We start from the raw sequence: 20906 nt of genomic DNA, 5'->3' as shown, positions 1-20906 counted from the left end.
TGAAGATGTGTGCAATTTTCTATTTTATTATTTTTTAATTTAGTACTACCCTTTGGAAGCTATGGAAGATACTTACATGTTTCCCAGAAGACAAAATAAGTTACATTCATTCTGATCTATAAATTCCAAAAGCTCTTAATGCATTATGTTGCCTTCTGGAGCATCAGTGAGCGTTTGAACCTTCTGTAATAGTTGCATATGAGTCTCTCAGTTGACCTCAGTGTGAAAAGATGGATCTCAAAATCATACAGTCATTGTAGGAAAGGGTTAAAATACACAAAAAAGCTGAAAGAATCTGAAAGAAAAACCAAAGAATCTCTGGGGACTCATGAACAACAATTATCACTAAACAAAAAAGATTATTCACAATTAAGCGTATGTAAACTTTTGAACAGGGTCATTTTTATGAATTCAATTATAATATTTGCTCTTGTGGACTATATATAAACATCTTTTATGTGAAATATCTTATTCAGGTCAGTACTAAATGAAAAATAACATGCATTTTGCATGATCCCTCTTATTTTGGTCAAATAATTCACATTTTGCAGATAATGACTTCAACTGTATTTTTGATCTAGCAAATGCAGCCTTTGTGAGCACAAGAGACTTTCAAAACTATCAAAAAATCTCTGAACATCAACAATCAACTCATCTGGCTGTTGTTTATTCCTCCTAAAGCATTTTAGGAGAAACATCAGAGGCTTTAAGTCTCCTGATCTGTGAAAGAGCAACTCATGAGCATTAATATGGTCCTCTGGGTTAGCAAGCGAGCGGAGCCCTGCAGGATCTGAGCTGTGTGTATTATAGTTTGAGTTTGATTCAGACTGTCGTTTAATAGCCTTGCTGGTGAGGTGGAATATCAGATGGCTTATTACTTTCTTCTTAAACATACAAAACTGAGATAAACAAACAACTTTTCCATTATCGGACTCGTGATGAGTGTGTTTGCATGCATCCGTGTGTCTCTAGCGGTTTCAACATGAGCAGAAATCATCAGCAGAGTTTTAATTACTTTGATTAAGCTGCATAATGAATCTTTGTGTATGTATGTGTTGGGTTGAAAAGTTAATTATCCACACAGATAGCTTTGAGTGATGAAGACCAAAAGAAGTAAAACCAAAACTTCAGAAAGGTCACGCAAAGGTTGTACGTCTGTTTATGTTTACGTGTAAGAGCTAAAAGATCATTTGCAACCAATCAATAATGTTTTCTCAAGTGAACCGTGTGAGATTGACAGTATGCCCTTGACTTTCATTAGCCTGATTCATACAAGCATCATATTCAACAGTTTAATAAGAAATTAAAATGCTAAACTGTGTCTTCACACTGTGAACAAAGAGATCAAGACTTTCAGCACTTCTCAGCTAAAGCATTTTTTTTACTTTTCTAATTGTAAATATATTTAATACATATTTTCTTACTTTTTTTATTAAATGTCATTTTATTATTATTTATTATATTTTTATATTTATATTTCTTACTTTCTCTCAAGTGTAAAGGTTATTTATTTATTTGAACTAATTAAATATTATTTATATTATTATTTAAAATATTTTTTATTATTTTAACAATTTATTTTTAAATTTTACTTTTTTAAATAGCTTTCTGCTTAAATGCTTAAAATGATATTTGTAGATAAGGTTTTACTGTGCCAGTTTATGAATTATTAAAACCTTAAAAAAAAAAAAAAAAAAAAAAAAAAAAATATATATATATATATATATATATATATATATATATATATATATATTTTATTTTTTTTTATTTTTTTTTTTTCCCACCAAATTCTTATTATCATAATGCAAAATTATTTAATTTTCATTACTGTAATGCAATTTGCATATGTTGTACTAACATTTATTTGTGCAAAAAAAAAATTATAATTTTTTTTACATACATTACATTTTTACAAATATATATTTAAAAATCTATGTATTTAATACTAAGAATAATACATTTTAAGATTTAATGCATCTCCTGTTTATTTATTTATATATATTTATTTAGAAATACATTTTATTTTTCTTAAATGTTTTATGCAGTACTTATTGTTACACATAAACACAATGAAACCTATTTTAGGATGTTTTAAAGATTTTTTGAAAGTATTATTATTATTATTTTAATTGAACGTCAAATTTTCATTATAAAGCAAAATGATTTAACTTCCATTATTGCAAAGCAATTTGCATAAGCCATTTGCAATTTCCATTCATTAATGCTGAAGAATCATTGTAATCATTGTACAGTATATTTTTACTGTGAGAATGTGTTGGAGAAAATATTCCTAATGCAGACTACTAGACTTGATTGTCTTTATGCAAATATTTTTGCTTATATTTGATTTAGTGGTTACACTTGTATGAGATTCTCCCTAAGTCTGCGGTTACAGCCTGTGCTATCATGGACATGGACAATGGACATCTTCAGGACAAAATAGTTTGAACTGAAAAACATACATTGTAAATTGTTCCCACTGGTTCTAGAAAAAAACCCCAGAGAGATGAAAAACTCCCTGCTGCTTTATTCCCCATTTGCATGCGTTTCATTACTGAGGGATATTTGAAGGTTTGGAAACGAGGTCCTCTGCCCTTATCTACATTTTGTCCTCTTTTTATTCGCTTCACTCTTTTTCTTCAGTCTTTTTTTCTCTTGAACTCCCTTGTGACTGAAGCTGAACACCCCTTATCACCACAACTTAATGAGCTCCCAAGCATTACCACCATCACACACACACACGCTCTCACTTTGTCAGGCTGGTAGTGTCTACTTAGTTTTCTAGTTCCCCGCAGTCTAATTGTACATTTATTCTTTTACTCTCTGAAACAACTCATTAGTGTTTTATATCAGAGAGAGGGAGAGGGAGAGAGAGAGAGAAAGAGAGAGAGAGACCTAGTTTTAATGACCTTCAGATAAGCAGCAAAAGATGATGCAAAGCAAAGTAGGATAAAGAGATGAATTAAGTAACGGGGAGAAAAGGCCACGGAGAGAGCAAAAGAGTCAGTTATCCGCAGATCTCACGTCTTTAATGATGCATGACTCTTGGCAGATGATTAAAATTACACACAAACCACCTTTAAAAGATCTCTGTGCATGAAAGACTGCATTTCTGTGGTGATAAAGACACACACTGATATCAAGACATATGCAATAAAGTGACAGACTGGGTGAAATGTCAGGGAATGTTAATAAGGGATGAGTGAATGATGCCATTGATCCAGTTTAAACTCTATTTGTGTCTACAGTATCCAGTGAACAATTGTGTCTTCATTAGTTTTGGCTTTGAGCCATGTCATTGGCTGGTGGACAATTTCTATCCAAATCAGACAGGAATAGAAAAAAGCCCTAAAGTACTATAAATATCTCACTATAACGCTGTAAATATTTACATTACCTCATGTAACACTAAAGATTTACACCGCAATGTGGCGCGACAACTGTCGCGTCCAGTGTAGACACGGTGTTACATTACCTCACTGTAATGCTGTAAATATTTGCATTACCTAACTGTAATAATGTAAAGATTTACATTACATCACTGTAAAACTGTAAAGCTATACCTTACCTAACTGTAACACTGTAAAGATTTAGTTAACCTACCTGTAACACTGTAAAGATTTACATTACCTCACTGTAGTACTGTAAAGATTTATATTACCTCACTGTAATGCTGTAAAGATTTGCATTACCTCACTGTAACACTGTAAACATTTGCATTACCTCACTGTAACTCTGTAAAGATTTGCATTACCTAACTGTAACAGTGTAAAGATTTGTTTAACCTAACTGTAACGCTGTAAAGATTTACATTAACCCACTATAACCCTGTAAAGATTTATATTACCTCACTGTAATGCTGTAAATATTTTCATTACTTCACTGAAACACTGTAAATATTAACATTACCTCACTGTAACACTGTAAATATTTATATTACCTCATTGTAACTCTGTAAATATTTACATTACCTCACTGTTACACGGTAAAGATTTACATTACTTCACCGTAACACTGTAAAGATTTACATTACCTTACTGTAACACTGTAAAGATTTACATTACTTCACTGTAACACTGTAAAGATTTACATTACTTTACTGTAACACTGTAAATATTTGCATTACCTCACTGTAACACTGTAAATATGTACATTACCTTACTGTAACACTGTAAAGATTTAGTTAACCTACCTGTAACACTGTAAAGATTTACATTACCTCACTGTAGTACTGTAAAGATTTATATTACCTCACTGTAATGCTGTAAAGATTTGCATTACCTCACTGAAACACTGTAAACATTTGCATTACCTCACTGTAACTCTGTAAAGATTTGCATTACCTAACTGAAACACTGTAAACATTTGCATTACCTCACTGTAACTCTGTAAAGATTTGCATTACCTCACTGAAACACTGTAAACATTTGCATTACCTCACTGTAACTCTGTAAAGATTTGCATTACCTAACTGTAACAGTGTAAAGATTTGTTTAACCTAACTGTAACGCTGTAAAGATTTACATTAACCCACTATAACCCTGTAAAGATTTATATTACCTCACTGTAATGCTGTAAATATTTTCATTACTTCACTGAAACACTGTAAATATTAACATTACCTCACTGTAACACTGTAAATATTTATATTACCTCATTGTAACTCTGTAAATATTTACATTACCTCACTGTTACACGGTAAAGATTTACATTACTTCACCGTAACACTGTAAAGATTTACATTACCTTACTGTAACACTGTAAAGATTTACATTACTTCACTGTAACACTGTAAAGATTTACATTACTTTACTGTAACACTGTAAATATTTGCATTACCTCACTGTAACACTGTAAATATGTACATTACCTTACTGTAACACTGTAAAGATTTAGTTAACCTACCTGTAACACTGTAAAGATTTACTTTACCTCACTGTAGTACTGTAAAGATTTATATTACCTCACTGCAATGCTGTAAAGATTTGCATTACCTCACTGAAACACTGTAAACATTTGCATTACCTCACTGTAACTCTGTAAACATTTGCATTACCTCACTGTAACAGTGTAAAGATTTGTTTAACCTAACTGTAACGCTGTAAAGATTTACATTAACCCACTATAACCCTGTAAAGATTTATATTACCTCACTGTAATGCTGTAAATATTTTCATTACTTCACTGAAACACTGTAAATATTTATATTACCTCACTGTAACACTGTAAAGACTTACATTACCTCACTGTAACACAGTAAAGATTTACATTACTTCACCGTAACACTGTAAAGATTTACATTACCTTACTGTAACACTGTAAATATTTGCATTACCTCACTGTAACACTGTAAATATGTACATTACCTTACTGTAACACTGTAAAGACTTACATTACCTCACTGTAACACAGTAAAGATTTACATTACCTCACTGTAACACTGTAAATATGTACATTACCTCACTGTAACACAGTAAAGATTTACATTACCTTACTGTAACACTGTAAAGACTTACATTACCTCACTGTAACACAGTAAATATTTGCATTACCTCACTGTAACACTGTAAATATGTACATTACCTTACTGTAACACTGTAAAGACTTACATTACCTCACTGTAACACAGTAAAGATTTACATTACCTTACTGTAACACTGTAAATACTTACATTACCTCACTGTAACACAGTAAAGATTTACATTACTTCACCGTAACACTGTAAAGATTTACATTACTTTACTGCAACACTGTAAATATGTACCTTACCTTACTGTAACACTGTAAAGATTTATTACCTGACTGTAAAACTGTAGAGATTTACATTACCTTACTTTACAGTAAATATTTACATTACTTCACCATAACACTGTAAAGACTTACATTACCTCACTGTAACACTGTAAAGATTTACATTACCTAACTGTTACACTGTAAAATTTTGCATTACCTCACTGTAAAACTAAAAATATTTATCGTTCCTTACTGTAAGACTGTATTATTTGCAGTACCTCTCTGTAACACTGTAAAGATTTACTTTACCTCATTGTAATACTGTAAAGATTTACGTGACCTCACTGTAAAAATAAAATGACAGAATGTAAAATATAAAAGCTAATAGTATCAACTACTATAATAGTAAATAAATAATACTAAAATGAGACTGCATCACTGTGATGCTGTAAATATTTACCATATATAATTATATTACTGTAACATTTTACTTTACCTCTCTGTAAAGCTTTACATTTTTACAATATCTCAATTCAAATGACAAACTTTAATGTTGTGAATATTTCCATAATCTCATCAACACTATACACTATAAATATGCTATGTTCTCTAACATTGCATAATAGAAAGCCTCAAAATATAACCAATTATGAAAACCATTTGCTAATCTTATGTAACCTTCTGTTTTCTCTTGTCTTTGACAGATGTTTATTACGACATCACTTTATTCAGATTAAAGATGACAGATAATGCAGGTAAGACAAGGGAGCCACATACCATACATAATTTCCACTGTAAACCGCTCAAGTATGAAACTATTATATTTAAACAGTTTGACATGATGGTATGCTATCTGAAGTGGATAAATGGTTGGAAGCATAATAAATGAGCTCACATGGCTGCCAAACTGAACCACGGGAGCTTGGGCTACCGCAGACATACCTGATGAGCTAAATTGAAACAGTTTTCATTGGTAAAGCCATAATTTTGGATAAAATTCCAAATGGTCACATGACAAATAAGAAACAGATAAGGACAATTTTATGTGCATTTAATTTGTTTAATTTGCTGTTTATCATTCAGAACAATCTACGACTGTATGACAATCCTTACAGCAGCTAAATAACATCTAGTTTATATATATTTACTCTTTTTTTTATTTTGAATAGAAAACACCATCTATTGTAAGTCGATATTCCAAGGTCGTTTAAACAACCATTAAACAGTCCTTTAAAAAAACAAAAACAAATTCCAACTCCAATAAATTGTTTCATGATTGTTATTTTCTCATTTGTACTTAAAACAAAGAACTCCATCAGAATATGCTTTATTTTTTTTCATCTGTCCTTGAGTTTGTTGTTGAATAATTACTTTTTGCAACATAAGTACCTCAAACATTAAGACTTGTACTGCTCTATACCACCAAATCAATATCTAATGCATCCTATGTAAACATACACTTTAATTTAAGACTAAAAGAGTCTCTGTAGAAGTTAGTTAATTGATCGTTTGTTCTCCGATACAAAAGAAGCTACAAATTAGCACTACCTGACGAAACACAGTCACAATGTTCTAAGGAGCAGATGCTCTCGTGTTCTCCAACGATCCCTTGAGGCTTCGCTTACCTAATTGACCCATTATACGAGAACACAGAAGACTGGTCTCAGTCGAGCCGTTAAGATCACGACTGTTTATCTAAAACCTCCGAGGAAAACCAGAGGCTCCTGATGGGTTTCTTCAAAGATCTCATAGAAAGGTGTTCGAATGCACACATCAAATACAAAGAGACATAATAAAATCCCTGTGATCTATGGAGACTCTTAAAAAACTCAGGAGAGGAAGCTTTGAAGACTTGATTAAAATGTCCTCTGTCTCTTGGGAAGTTCATCCAGGCAGTCTCCCGGTCATCGTGGCATTCGTCGTTTCGTAAAACTTAAAAAAATCCAGTATAAAATATATCTTATTCTTCTATTGGTGCACATGTATGATACTGTGTCATAGGCTGGTTTGAAAGTCACATGATGATCCACAAAGTATCTTCACATTTTCAGTTTCAGTGCACTATGGAAAGTCAAGTGCGTACAAGGAAGCCTTTGGGGGGGAAATCATTATGCAATTTTTCTAATAAAAATTGTGATTTGGCCAGAAAAAAGTGATTGGGCTGTAAAACATTGTGTTATATATCAATATATTTATCATTTATTACTAATACTAAATAAAAAATATTGAGAAAAATAAGTAAATCTATTAATATGAATAATATTTCACTGTAAAATAAAAATAAAATCAAGTGTTTCATAAAAAAACCTATTTGCCTACTAACCTTTGAAGTTTAATAATCACACTAAGCCATATCACGATTATGGTTTTTCTATTGATTAATCGTGCAGTCCTAGAAGCCACTTTATATTAAAGGTTTAGTTCACCCAACATTATTTTCTCTCCATCATGTCATTACCGAATATCTGATTTCATTAAACAAGCTCCAAGCAGGGTTATTATCATTACCTAAAACCCATTTAAAAATCATTACATGAAATAAAATGTATTTATTTCAGCTATTTGCAACAGTTTTCATTTAGTTTATTTTGAAGTGCTAAAATAACTAAAAACTAAAACCCAATAAAAACTTATAGGCATATTTATAAAAACAACAACAACAAAATTACTAAAACATTAACAAATATAAAAAATAAAACCTGATTTCAAATATCAACATATAATAGTATATCAGTGATAATAAAATAACACTTGCTCCTAGAAAGACAAAAAAGGACATTAAAAGTAGTCTATGCGACTCATAAAATATATTCTAAGTCTTGTAAAATCTTGTGATGATCATCTTTGAGGGAGAAACAGACCAAAATTGGGTTGAAAATGTTTCCCTCTTGCAGCTTCTATCAAATATCATATAGTTGAAGTCAAAAGTTTACATACACCTTGCAGAATCTGGAAAATGTTCATTATTTTACCAAAATAAGAGGGATCATACAAAATGCATGTTTTTTCTTATTTGGTACTGGCCTAAATAAGATAGTTCACATAAAAGGATTTTACATATAGTCCACAAGAGAAAATAATCATTTTTCTAAAAATGACCCTGTTCAAAACAAATCCTTTGTTTTTTCAGCATTTTTGTGTATTTGAACACTTTCCAAAAATGACTGTATGATTTTGAGATCCATCTTTTCACACTGAGGACAACTGAGGGACTATTACAAAAGCATCTCACTGATGCTCCAGAAGGAAAAACGATGCATTAAGAGCTGGGGGTGAAAACTTTTGGAATTTGAAGATCAGGGTAAATTTAACTTATTTTGCCTTCTGGGGAACATGTAATTATCTTCTGATATTTAGGCAAAATAAGAAAAATTCTTCATTCTGTCCAAAAGTTTTCACCCCCGGTCCTTAATGCATTGTTTTTCCTTCTGGAGCATCAATGAGCGTTTGAATCTTCTGTAATAGTTGCAAAATAATTAATAAATGTAAATAAATAACTAAATAATTAAAATATTGCAGATTCTGCAAGGTGTATGTAAACGTTTGACTTAAATGTATTAGAACTAATATCAATAACCAGATGCGATGCATCTTCAACTTTGGAAAAAAAGTGCAAAATTTTTACTTTTAGGGGTATTTATTTACCTAATTTACTCATAAAAGGTGCTAACATGCACCTTTTAGGGGTAAATAAGGTACAAATTTGTCTCTTTAAGTGTACTGACCCAGCAGCTCCTACAGGTAAATTTTTGGTCAGTAATGACTTGATAAATCTATCATATGGCTTTAGAAGACTCAAAATATAGTACTTTTATGTCATTTCAGGTTCCAGTATGGAGCATCATGGAGTATTTCTTTATTAACATTCCATGGAAGAAGAAAATCAAATGGGTTTGGAACCACGTGAGGTAAACGATAACAGAAATTCCATTTTGTTTCGTTTTTTTGGAGTGAACTATTCCTTTAAAACGAAAGCAGTTTTTAATTCAATACGTTTTCCTAGTGCAACTGATTAATTTCTAGTGCTAAACTGACCTACCAAAACTATATCTTTTATTCTAAATTAGCGATTAGGTTTGCTATTTCTACATTTATGCAGATTCTATGATACATTGTCATTCCTGTGCAAACATTTTCCCAATAGTAGTTCTGAAGTAATATTGCTACCTTTTTTGCGTCTATATCCACTTTTGGCCTCATACACAAATCTCAATAGGTGTGGTCATCATGACTTTGCTCTTGTCTTGACGGTTGGGTGACGGGCTTTTGGAGGACTCCTCTCTAGAAGAGTGAGGTTCGGACAGGATGCTACGTTTGAGGGGGGTGGGGCGTAGACAGGAAGTGCCTGAAGGCGGAGAGGGCTCTGCGTGTCTGTGGGCGGAGCAACGGGCGGAACCGCCCCTAGGCGCTCTACAGGAAGCCCTACGGCGGTGATGATTCAGCAGGTCGTATTTCAGGAAGTAGAACACCTCTTTAACCCCACAGCGTCGTTCCGGCTCCAACGCCAACAGACGGCCAAACATGCGTAACGCATCGTCCGAAAACCGCCGCCATTGGGAGGGAACAACACCCGGAGGGAACGCCCCCCGCTGCCATCGCTGAAATTCCGAAAAGAATGCGTCGCTAGGCAAAGCGGCTTCCCAAGGAAAGTTTCCCGTCAGCATGCAGAACAGCAGAACTCCGAATGCCCACACATCCTGGGTCGTCGCCACCACGATTCCCTCCGAAACCGAGGCCTGGCACACCTCGGCGGCGGTGTACGGGATGGTGCCGCTGATCCGCTTGATCCGGCTGCCCGTCCGCCGCGTCATTCCCAAATCTGCCAATTTCACACGTCGGCACTCACGGTCGAAAAGTAGAACGTTTTCTGGCTTCACGTCCCGATGGACAAGGCTCTTGCTGTGCATGAAGTCCAGAGCCAAACCCAGCTGCTGAACACAGCGTTTGACCATCTCCTCCGGCAAACCAGCCTGGAGAGAGATGGAAGCACAAAGGCACAGTTTACAACAGAGGAAAATACAGCACAGGCTCTTAATCTGTACAGGAGTAAGCAGTTGACCTGGATTCACCTGGTTTTCCATAATCAAAAGCAGGATCACATGCAATTTGTGCTTGTTGAACTCCACAGATGTCTGCAGAATTCAAGCACTCTTCATTTATAAAGTTATGCAAATTGCCAGGGAATTGTTTATCACATTTGTTTTTGATAAATTCTGTATATTTTCCTTCAAGTTCAGTACAGAAAATGTGGAAAAAGTCAGCAGATTCTGTGCAAATCGTTCAAGTTTACATTGAGACAGTTGGTTAGCTATATTATGCAAAAACGATAAAAAATAAAATATATATACTATATACTATACTTATACATTCAGTTGAATCTAACAAAAATATGTCCCCAGAATTACCCCAGAATAAAAAACAAACAATAAATAATAATATTTTGCATAATGAAAATGAAGCCTAGTTTGAATTGTGACAATGCAATTAAGACTATATGTGACCCTGGACCACAAAACCAGTCTTAAGTAGCACAGGCATGTTTGTAGCCAAAAATACATTGTATGGGTCAAAATTATCGATTTTTCTTTTATCCCAAAAATCATTAGGATGTTAAGGGCGAATTCCAAACGGCTATTTTGCGCCCTTCAAGGGCACTTCTAGAAGGGGACTCCATTTGTAGGGACGTTCCAAACGAAAGTGAGCAACTTAATCCCTTCACGAAGGGCCCTTCCAGAAGGCCGTTAGCGAAGGGAACATTCCATGGTCACTTCACGGAAGTGATTTCCGTTAGTGATCACGTTTGCGCAGCGTTGTCAAGGTAACATTTCGTCAGTCATTCCCTTCGCCAAGGGAGTTCCAAACGGTTAAAAGAGACAGAAATGCCCTACTCCCTTAAAAGAACTCACTTCAAAGGGATCTGCCCTTCGGAGGGAGTAGGGCGTAGGGATGCGCACTTCCATTTGGAATTTGCCCTAAGTAAAGATCATGTTCCATTAAGATATTTTGTACATTTCCTACCTTAAATATATCAAAACTTAATTTTTGATTAGTAATATGCGTTGCTAAGAACTTCATTTCACTACATAATCACGACACAAAAACTCAAATGGATACCTGGACCATTTCCAATCTGGTTTCAGACCACATCATAGCACAGAGACAGCGCTCATAAAGATAATAAATGATATTTGCCTAAATTCAGACTCTGGCAAAATATCAGTGCTAGTACTACTAGATCTCAGTGCTGCGTTCGACACTGTCGATCATAACATTCTTTTAGACAGACTGGAAACCTAGGTCGGGCTTTTTGGGATGGTTCTCAAATGGTTCAGCTTATACTTAGAAGGGAGAGGCTATTACGTAAGTATAGGAGAGCATAAGTCTAAGTGGACGTCCATGATATGCGGAGTCCCACAAGGCTCAATACTAGCGCCGCTGCTGTTCAGCCTGTATATGCTCCCACTAAGTCAAATAATGAGAAAGAACCAAATAGCATATCACAGCTATGCAGATGATACCCAGATTTACCTAGCCTTATCACCAAATGACTACAGCCCCATTGACTCCCTCTGCCAATGCATTGATGAAATTAACAGTTGGATGTGCCAAAACTTTTTACAGTTAAACAAGGAGAAAACAGAAGTCATTGCATTTGGAAACAAAGATGAAGTTCATAAGGTAAATACGTACCTTGACACTAGGGGTCAAAAAACCAAAAATCAAGTCAAGAATCTGGGTGTGATTCTGGAGTCGGACCTCAGTTTCAGTAGCCATGTCAAAGCAGTAACTAAATCAGCATACTATCATCTCAAAAACTTTGCAAGAATTAGATGTTTTGTTTCCCATCAAGACTTGGAGAAGCTTGTTCATGCCTTTATCAGCAGCAGGGTGGACTATTGTAATGGTCTCCTCACCGGCCTTCCCAAGAAGACCATTAGACAGCTGCAGCTCATACAGAACGCTGCTGCCAGGATTCTGACTAGAACCAAAAAATCAGAGCATATCACACCAGTCCTCAGGTCCTTACACTGGCTTCCAGTTATGTTTAGAATAGATTTTAAAGTACTTTTACTTGTTTATAAAGCACTCAATGGCCTAGGACCTACATACATTGCAGATATGCTCACTGAATATAAACCTAACAGACAACTCAGATCACTAGGATCGAGTCAGTTAGTAATATCAAGGGTTCACACAAAACAAGGGGAATCCGCTTTTAGCTATTATGCCGCCCACAGTTGGAATCAGCTTCCAGAAGAGATCAGATGTGCTAATACATTAGCCACATTTAAATGCAGACTCAAAACTCATCTGTTCAGTTGTGCATTTATTGAATGAGCACTGTGCTACGTCCGAACAGATTGCATTATTTTATGTATAATCATTTTACTGTATTAATTAATTTTAAATTATTTTTTAAATCATCTTAAATGTTCTTAAATATTGTTTTTATTGTTGTGATTATTATAAATTTGTATGATTTTTATGCTATTATGATTTTAATTCCTTTTATGCACAGCACTTTGAATTACCATTGTGTATGAAATGTGCTATATAAATAAACTTGCCTTGCCTTGCCTTGCCTTCATTTGGACAACTTTAAAGGCAATTTTCTCTATATTTTGACTTTTTTGCACCCTCAGATTCCAGATTTTCAAAGAGTTGTATCACGGCCAAATATTCTCCTATATCCTAACCAACCATATCATTAATGGAAAGGTTATTTATTTAGTTTTTAGATGATTTATAAATCTCAATTTCAGAAAATTGACCCTTATGACTGTTTTTTATGGTCACATAAATATATTTAAAGACAATTATATTTTATTTATAGATATAAATTCTATTTTACAAATTCTATTTCTATTTTACATATAATTTAAGTTCACTCCTAGCCCTAAAATACTTTCTATTCAAAATATTAATTACCTTCTACTTTGTAATTTTCTAAAATGTTATTGAATTATGAATAATAACTGTTGCGGTTATAATTGTAATTTTTCCTCATTGATTACCATTACTTGAATAAATTTATATTCTGTATAAAAAATTTGTGGTAAAAAAAATGTATTCTTGATAGGCTGCATGATACAGGTGTTAAACCTACATATACATGATTAAATATATGATATGCAATGTAAAGATAGATTATACCTGAGGTGGGATGATGTCGAACAGATCTCCTGCAGGTGCATACTCCTGTCCAAACACATAGCTGTCCTCCGTCTCAAACAGGATGTTCAGAACTTTGATGATAAACGGGCTGCAGCCCAGCGCGGCCATCAGGCTGTACTCACGCAGAAAACTGCGCAACTTTGTCTTGTTCTTACTCACATACTTCAGAGCCAGTTTAGTACCTGTAAATACACAAAATAGTCATGAATGAAGCAAACCTTTTAGTGAACAGTCCTTAAACTGTTCTTAAAACATTTGAATAATCTAAAGAAGCTTTTTCCACTGTAACTTTTAAAATATAAATATATATATACATATATACATTTTTATTTAAATTTTAGTTTGTTATATATATATATTATTTTTTTCATTTTTTAATTCATTATGTCCATATAATTTTTCATAATTTTTATTTTGGTTGTAGTTACAGGGTTCGTACAAGGTGCTTAAATTGCTTGAAATACTTGAATTTGACTTGAAATTACTTGAAAAGTGCTTAAATTATTTAAAGACCAGTGTTTTTCAATAAGCACATAAAGTGAGTACACCCCTCACATTTCAGCAACCATTTTAGTATTTCTTCTCAAGGGACAATACTATAGAAATGAAACTTGGATATATTTTAGAGTAGTCAATGTGCACAGGCTTTTCAAGGGTCGATCAACGAAGTTGAGCACTCGTTCTGTGATTCAGGTGCAGAAACTGACTTCAAAAAACAGATGCATGAGTGCTGCCAGCATTGTTTCAAAGGTTGCAGAAGTAGAAGGTCAGCTTCTCAGTGCTCAGACCATACTCCACACACTGCAACAAGTTGGTTTGCATAGGCTTTGTCCCAGAAGGAAGCCTCATCTGAAGCTGGCTCACAAGAAAGCCTGCAAACAGTTTGCTGAAGACAACCAGTCCAAGAGCATGAATTACTGGAACCATGTCCTGTGGTCTGATAAAGACTAAGATAAACTTGTTTGGCTCAGATGGTGTCCAGCATGTGTGGCGGTGCCCTGGTGAGGAGTACCAAGAAAATTGTGTCTTTCCTACAGTCAAACATGGTGATGGTAGCACCATGGTCTGGGGCTACATGAGTGCTGCTGGTACTGGGGAGCTGCAGTTCATTGAGGGAAACATGGATTCCATTATGTGCTGTACATTCTGAAGCAGAACATGATGCCTTCCCTCCAGAAACTAGGTAGAACTGCAGTTTCCCAACAATCCCAAACACACCACCAAGATGACAACTGTCTTGCTGAGGAAGCTGAAGGTGATGGGGTGGCCAAGTATGTCTCCAGACCTAAACCCTATTAAACACCTGTGGAGTATCCTCAAGCGTAAGGTAGAGAATCACCATGTGTCTAATGTCCAGCAGCTCCAAGAGGAGCGGCTTTACAAATCATTCGATTTAGATCGGAACTTCGGAGCATGGATTGCAAATCTTTTTTTCCTTTTTGTTATTTTTTTTAGAATTTGACAGACATTGTTTGATAAGTGAGATCTCTATTTGAAGTCCTTGAAAATCAAAAAAGTAATTGAAAGTCCTGGAATTTCATTTTACAATATCTGTATAAACCCTGTAGTTATTTCAGTACTTAATGTAACGCTGTATTTTATTTGAGTAAAGCTCAAAATGTTAATTTCATATAAAGTAAAGCTCAAAATATTGTTTTATATTTTCATTGTTATACTTTTCTATTTTCATTTGAATTTTAAGGTTTTGGTAACTTTTTGTGTGTTTTGGGCCTTTCTGTTAGTTTGTTTACATTTTATTATTATTATATTAAAATGTTTATTTTTCTATTTTAGTTCTAGCCATTTTAGTGCTTCAAGTTAAACCAAGTGACCATGAGAAATTTATTTTATTTTATTTTATTTCAAGTAAGGAAAATGTCTTTAATGCATGTAGTTTTGGTTTAAATAATATATTTAAACCAAATAATAACCTTGCACAAGGGTAAATGAGATTTAATAGCTACAGCTTAGATTTCAGTGAATAGTGATCTCAATTTTGGCTTGTCTCACACAATTATATCCTAAACACTGAAATACAACATGCTTTCATGCTGTAATTTTTGGCGCTTTCATTCACTTCCATTGCACAGAGAGGAGCAGCCAGAACATTCTGCAAAACATTTTGTTTTGGTTCCACAGTAGAAAAAAAGAAAACTGAGAACTGCCTTATTTTTATCTAGACTCACCCTGTGTCCGGTGCACCACCAAGTCGACTTTGCCGTAGGTGCCCTTCCCCAAAGGACCGATCAGCTCATACTGCTGTTCCAGCTCAGAGGCGGAGAGAGACGTGATTGACAGCGCCTGCATGTCCTCGACCGGAGCGCCGCCCGTCCCGCTGCCCCGTCCCACTGGGAGAACCCCCACCTGGGCACTGAGAAGCACACACAAACTCATTTCAAGAAGAATTGCGTCTTGGCAAGTCACTCTCTCCTGGTATTACAAAGCTCCTTGATGGCGTCATTTGTCTTTCTCTGTTTATTCCTCTTTCTCTCTAAGGTCCGCGTCCTTGTTTCTTTCCTCTTGTCAGCACTCTACCTACACTCTATTTCCCTAGCCATGTTCCTGACTTGACGCTCTCAGACGAAGCAGTCAAATCTTTGTGAATATTTCAACAACAGCAAAGTGCACTAACTGAATCACGCTCCTCACGGGAATAAAGCAGTGACCCAGAATGAGGCCTCACGTTATCAGCATCATGCATAGTGACAGCGCGCCGAAACCAGACCCTCCGCTGAGCATCAGCGCTGCACAACAACAACAACAGCAGATGAAGACGACGATGCCGGACGACCTTAAGATGACCTACCAGAAGTTCTGATGAGCCGGACCCCTCTTGTTCGTCCCACTTTAACCCCTGACTGAGAAACAAATGAGAAATTGATTCGGGAACACTCTCATTTTCTCTAGAGGTCATTGCCTACTTTTGATTTCCACTGCATTAAGCCACCACTCGTTCTCTCTGGCCCTTCAATCAGCTCAGCTGGTAGAGCAAAAAACTTGGTTTCAATGAGTTGGAATTTGAATTGATTGAGCTGCAACATACTGGATATTGAATTGGAATGACAGGAGTCAAAAGGAATTTATTGTATATAATTTAAGTGTATTAATTATTAATATTAAATAAATAATATTTTAGTATATACATAATTTATTATATTTATTTATTTGTTATTATCATTATTGTTATTATTATACATAAATTAAGATTCATTATAGTGGAAAACAGTACATTTATACAATAATATTATATATAAAATATTGGTATACATAGAGAATTGCAAATTATACATATTGCAAATTAAATACAATTTTCTGTAGTTGGCATTAAAGATATCATGCATATTTCATGCACTCTTCATTTATATTATACACTGTATATTATAAAAGTATTAATAATTAATATAATACATAATTATATTTTAGTATATATACACTACAAATAAAATGTATTTATTATATATATAAAATATATAGTTTTATTTATTTAGGATACATAAATTAATTTTCATTATAGTGTACAATAATATCAAATATTATTATACATCAAGAAATATTAAATATAAATTATTGCAAATTAAATACAATTTTCTATATTATATTTCTTATATTATAACATATTATAATATTTATTGGCAATATATATATATATATATATATATATATATATATATATATATATAGTTTATTTATTTATTTTTTATATATTTTATATATATTTCATATATTTTTTTATTTATATAAGATATTTATTTTTTAACTTATATACATATGTGTGTTTGTGTGTGTGTGTGTGTGTGTGTGTGTGTGTGTGTGTGTGTACAATTAAACTATTAATAATAAATATTATAATAAAATTATTACTATATAAACACAACAAATAAAATTATATATAATTAATTCTTCTATTTTATATATATTTTATTTTTTACCTTTTTATATAAATATATATTCTTACATTTATATATATATGTGTGTGTGTGTGTGTGTGTGTGTGTGTGTATAATTAAAATGTACTGTATTAAGTAATATTTTAGCATATATACACACAAATATATATACGCATACATATATATTATTTAATTAATTATTTTATTTTTATTTTATATATATATATATTTATTATTTTGTGTTTATGTGTCTGTCTCTCTCCTTTATATCTTTTTCAGCCTTATTTATTCTCTTTCTGTACGTCATACATCAAAAACTGGCTTTGAATTTAGCAATAAAACATTTGTGATTTTTAAATTAATTCTCATTACATTCTGTTCCATTTTATATATATTGTTTTATTAATTATCAAATATTTATATACGTCCATTTATTAATTAATTTAAATATTTAACTATTTTACTACTGTCTTTCTCTCTCCTTTATTTCTTTTTCAATCTTATCTATTCTCTTTCTGTACTTCATACATCAAATATTAACTTTAAATTTAGTAATGAAACATTTGTCATTTTTAAATTCTCATTACATTCTGTTCCATTTTTATATTTTGTTATTAATTATCAAATATTTTATTTATTTATTTAATGCCTATTTATTAATTAATTTAAATATTTATCTATCTTAACTACTATCTTTCAGCTTATCTATTCTCTTTCTGTACTTCATACATCAGAAATTGGCTTTGAACTTAGTAATATAATAATAATTTAAAATAATTCTCATCACATTCTGTTCCATTTTTCTATTAATTATCAAATATTTTATTTTTGTATTAATAATCAAATATTTTATTTATTCAATGCCCATTTATTAATTAATTTAAATATTTATCTCTCTTTACTATTGTCTTTCTCTCTCCTTTATTTCTTTTTCAACCTTATTTATTCTCTTTCTGTACTTTATACATCAAAAATTTGCTTTGAATTTAGTAATACAATTTTTAAATTTTTTTAATTAATTTTCATTACATTCTGTTCCATTTTTATAATTTATTAATTATCAAATATTTTATTTATTTATTTATTTATTTAATGCATTTAATTAATTAACACGTTTGTAATTTTCTCATTATATTCTGTTCCATTTTTATATATATTTTTTATTAATTATCAAATATTTTATTGCATTTATTAATTAATTTAAATATTTTTTAAAAAAAACTACTGTCTTTCTCTCTCCTTTATTTCTTATTTATCTACTATTTTCATTACATTCTGTTCTATTTTTATATTTTTGTAAAAAGTATCAAATATTTATTTATTTAATAGCTATTTATTAATCATTTTAAATATTTAACTATTTTACCACTGTCTTTCTCTCTCCGTTATTTCTTTTTCAACCTTATCTATTCTCTTTCTGTAGTTTATAAGCTTTGGTAATATATTCCGAACGTTAATAATCACGTCTACAGCGTCCGACTTTAAAAACATCAGCAACAACAACAGAAACGCCTGAATACACGATGTGCCACCAGCAGCGCAAAACAAACAGTTGAGCACAGCAAGTGCCCTTTCCCTCAGCAGCAGGTACGAGCGCAGCGTCTCCAAACAAAAGAAATCAATAGACACGGCAGGCTTCAATTTCACACAGTGATGAGCCGGATGAATGAGAACTCCAGGACGCTCTTGAACTCACCTGCCGGTGCCCTGCTGCCTCTCGCCCTCATGTTCCTGCATCCAAACGCCGCGTCCGGATCCTAACCCCAGCTAGAAATGCATCCCTCGTCCGCTGGGCTTCCCAAAAAGCATGATGTTCTTTGACCAAAAAATGAGTTTCCTCAGCACTCCAGCTCTGTTGAACAAAGCCTACAGTGCGCTGCTCTACATCCTGCAGTCATGTGGAAAAAGCACAGTCCCTTTTCTTTGTGTTTTCTTTCTTTGTGTGCTCCTGAAGCAAGCCGCTGGAGCACGAGGAGTGAGGAGCTGGTGTGTGTGTGTGTGTGTGTGTGTGTGTGTGTGTGTTCAGTCATCAGTGATGTACAGTGTGTGTGTGTCTGAGAGAGAGAGAGATGGAGGGGTTGGGGAGGGGATGCATGTGTGCGTATCTATGCGTGAATGACCTACTTCATTGCGTTTCCGCTCTCGGATGTTGGAGGATCGTGGATGTCTGTGTCTCGCAGCATCCTGGGTCCCTTTAGGGATGTCAGATGGGCTCATCCAACGGCCAGTCTCTTGTTCCCGTGTTCGCATGACCACAGAACCCCTCGAGCCATCGGCGTCCCGTCATTCAGGCTTCATTTTCACCCCCAATTTAATGCAGAACATGAAAGTTATTTTTAGATATGCTTTGTGTTGTGACATTCCAGCACATTTTCAGCCAAGTTCTCATTCCCCTAATGCGCCCTGTGGTATTATTATTTTAAATTAGGTTTACTTTTTATATTTTGTTTTCTTTTAGTCGGTAATTTAGTTTTATTGGATTTTTTGTGTCTGTAGTATTTTATATATATATTTTTATTTTAGTTAATAAACAAAATTCTAACATGTTTTCATTTATTTATGTATGTTCTTGTTTCTTGTTCATTTTTTTGTCATTTTTATTGGATTTTTTTTTTTTTTAGTTTTAGTTATTTTAGTACATCAAATTAAACAAAAATACAATTATTGTCTTGACAACTAGCTTAAATGAAAAAAATATACATTTTATTTGATATAACATAAGTTTCCTAGTGTTTTTCTACAATAACATTATATATAAACATATATTTGTTATACATAAAGAAATGCTGTAAATTATTGCTAATAAATTTTTTGTCTGTAGTATTTTATATATTTTTTATTTTAGTTTTAGTTATTTTAGTACGGAGCCCCTAAGGGGACGTGGAGCAAAAATTAAATAAAGTTTAGTTTCGCGTGCTCACGTGAAACTATCGCGTGCGCACGTGAAAGTTTCACGTGAGCACATGAAACTAAACTTTAAAAAAAATTCTGTACATGAAGGTTTTCGCGTGAGCACATGAAAGTTTCAAGTGAGCACATGAAACTAAACTTTAGATTTTTTTTACTCTGACGTCCCCTTAGGGGCTCCGTATTTTAGTACTAGCTGAAATG

The 20906-nt window shown here is 33.3% G+C and overlaps 1 protein-coding gene across 1 annotated transcript; it reads right to left on the bottom strand.

The window, feature by feature from the left end:
• Window positions 1-6784: 6784 nt before the first annotated feature.
• sbk1 (SH3 domain binding kinase 1) lies at window positions 6785-19775 on the bottom strand. Its single transcript, XM_073831116.1, has 4 exons — window positions 19492-19775; window positions 16095-16279; window positions 13888-14090; window positions 6785-10703 (listed from the first exon to the last, which is right to left on the bottom strand). The coding sequence occupies exons 1-4, from the start codon at window positions 19530-19532 to the stop codon at window positions 9930-9932; spliced, it is 1203 nt and encodes a 400-aa protein (XP_073687217.1). The 5' UTR covers window positions 19533-19775; the 3' UTR covers window positions 6785-9929.
• Between the last annotated feature and the right edge of the window lie 1131 nt (window positions 19776-20906).

This window comes from Garra rufa, chromosome 24, assembly GCF_049309525.1.
Source record: "Garra rufa chromosome 24, GarRuf1.0, whole genome shotgun sequence".
In the NCBI taxonomy this organism is placed as follows: Eukaryota; Metazoa; Chordata; class Actinopteri; order Cypriniformes; family Cyprinidae; genus Garra; species Garra rufa.
This window is presented reverse-complemented; position numbering and strand designations above follow the sequence as displayed.